The sequence below is a fragment of the Otolemur garnettii genome, unplaced genomic scaffold (genome assembly GCF_000181295.1).
Source record: "Otolemur garnettii isolate 467f Iridium unplaced genomic scaffold, OtoGar3 scaffold00144, whole genome shotgun sequence".
NCBI lineage: Eukaryota > Metazoa > Chordata > Mammalia > Primates > Galagidae > Otolemur > Otolemur garnettii.
Window position 1 is genome coordinate 4,109,090 of NW_003852539.1, and position 2,480 is coordinate 4,111,569.

The window sequence follows — 2,480 nt, forward strand, 5'->3', positions numbered from 1 at the left end:
TGTCATTGTTGTTTGGCAGGCCTGGGCTGGATTTGAATCCACCAGCTCTGGAGTATATGGCTGGCGCCCTAGCTGCTGAGCTACAGACACCAAACCTTTTCTTTTCTTTTTTTTTTTTTGAGACAGAGTCTCACTCAGTTGCCCTGGGGTTGAGTGCGGTCATGTCACAACTCATAGCAACCTCAAACTCTTGGGCTCAAGTGATCCTCTTGCTTCAGCCTCCTGAGTAGCTGGGACTACAGGCGCCTGCAATACTCTCAATTCCTGAACTCAGGCAATCTACCTGCCTTGGCCTCCTAGAGTGTTAGGATTATAGGTGTGAGCCACCATGCCCAGCCTGAACAGCTTATTAAAGAAGAGAAAACAACTAACAATGAGCTGAGTGCCGTACCGAGAAAAATTGACTCATGGGCTTTGGGTAATTCAGAAATAGAAGAAGTTTTCAGAGCAACCTCAGGCAAAGTTTCTGCAGAGTAAGTAATACCAAGTACTTTTCCAGAAGAAATATTAGATTTTGAAAAATTCCTTCAGGCTTGGGCGCCAGCCACATACACTCAGGGCTGGCAGGTTCAAACCCGGCCAGGCCTGCCAAACAATAACAACTACAACAAAAACATAGCTGGATGCTGTGGTGGGCACTTGTAGTCCCAACTACTTGGCAGGCTGAGGCAAGAGAATTGCTTAAGCCCAAGAGTTGCAGGTTGCTATGAGCTGTGATACCATAGTACTCTACTGGGATGACATAGACTGTCTCAACAAAAAAAAGAATGTATGAATAAAGAGAAAAAAAAAAAAAAGAGGCTTGATGCCTGTAGCTCAGAGGCTAAGGTGCCAGCCACATACACAGGAGCTGGCAGGCTGGAACCTAGCCCAGGCCTGCCAAACAACAATGACAACTACAACCAAAAAACAGCCAAGTGTTGTGGTGGGCGCCTGTAAGTCACAGCTACTTGGGAGGCGGAGGCAAGACAATTGCTTAAGCCCAAGAGTTGGAGGTTGCTGTGAGCTGTGATACCACAGCACTCTACTGAGGGCGATACAGTGAGACTGTCTCAAGAAAAAAAAAAAAGAAAGAAAGAAAAATACCTTCAGCAAGCAGGAGAGCAACAAGGGGGGCTGAGATAATTATCATCTCCAGAACTTTTTAAAGGTGAGAAACAAACATGAAGGGAAGCCAACATTTTTGGAAGAAATTCTACAATAGAGTATAAGGTAGAGTTCAATGGTATTAGAAATATTATTAAAAATTTATAGTTCTGGCTTGGCACCTGTAGTCCCTGGTACTTGGGACACTGAGGCAAGAGAATCGCTTAAGCCCAAGAGTTGGAGGTTGCTGTGAGCTGTGACACCATGGCACTCTACCCAGGGCGACAGCTTGAGGCTCTGTCTCAAAAAATAAAAATAAACAAAAAATTTATAGCTCTAAAAACAAACAAATGGAAAGACAAAAGTTCACCATCATTGGAGATGTTCCAGTACTGGGCTGTTGAACCCCAACGGCAAGCATTACTACATACATGACTAGGAAGATTCTCTCCAATCTTGAGACTCTCATTTCTGAGCATATCCTCTCTGACCACCTGGCAAATAATGTTACAGTGCAAACTGTCCGACAGAATGTTCTGCAATGATGGAAGCGCAGGTCCAATAGAACAGCCACATAGGACTACTGAGCACTTGAAATGTGACTACTGCATCTGAGAAACTAAATTTTAAAATTTTATTTAATCTTAATATAAAATAGCTGCATATGGCTGATGGCCATGGTATTACACATTGGAGGTATAGATGAGATGTTCTTATATTGGGTAGATGGAAGCACAATCAAAACAAAAGAATTTCTTTTTGTGGCTGGGAGCCCATGCTCAGTGGTTAGGGTGCTAGCCACGTGCTCCGGGGCTGGTGACTTGGAACCTGCCCAGGCCTGCTAAACAAAAAAAAAAAATTTCTTTTTGGAAGGGCTTATGGGTGAATGGGTGGGTGGGGAAAAAAAGGAATTTCTTTTTATATTTCCAATTTTATGACTGTATGGTTTTAAAAGTATTTATTAAGTAGTTATATCTACTTTACCAATTTTAATACATTAGAGAAGATTCTTCTGGATTGGGAAACCATCACTGCATTAATAAATACCATTTATTGACTCTTAAAGGGATTTTGAGCACACAAAAACAGGCTTACCTGGAGAACTAGGTGCTGTGAGTGCTGAGGAGTGAGGTTGACTTTCCGAAGCACAGACTTCACTCTGATTAAGAACAACTTCTAAATGTCTCCACCTCTGGTAACGACTATATTCTTGTTTTATGTTCTGAAAAATTTGCTCTAATAAAAAAGAAACAAACTTTGAGCTTTCACTTTACTGTGCTATTTCTTTCTTTCTTTCTTTCTTTTTTTTTTTTGAGACAGAGCCTCAAGCTGTCCCCCTGGGTAGAGTGCCATGGCATCACAGCTCACAGCAACCTCCAACTCCTGGGCTCAAG

The 2,480-nt window shown here is 42.4% G+C and overlaps 1 protein-coding gene and 1 long non-coding RNA gene across 2 annotated transcripts in view; one reads left to right on the top strand and one right to left on the bottom strand.

The window, feature by feature from the left end:
* The window catches only part of LOC105887918, a 21,033-nt gene that overhangs the window by 14,527 nt on the left and 4,026 nt on the right, over nucleotides 1-2,480 (top strand). The gene's annotated exons all lie outside the window — the stretch shown is intronic.
* Nucleotides 1-2,480, bottom strand: part of AKIRIN1 (akirin 1) — a 14,884-nt gene that overhangs the window by 6,342 nt on the left and 6,062 nt on the right. The window contains exon 2 of the mRNA XM_003798998.1: nucleotides 2,182-2,322. Within this exon, the coding sequence (XP_003799046.1) occupies nucleotides 2,182-2,322 (141 nt within the window). The remainder of the gene's footprint in view (nucleotides 1-2,181; nucleotides 2,323-2,480) is intronic.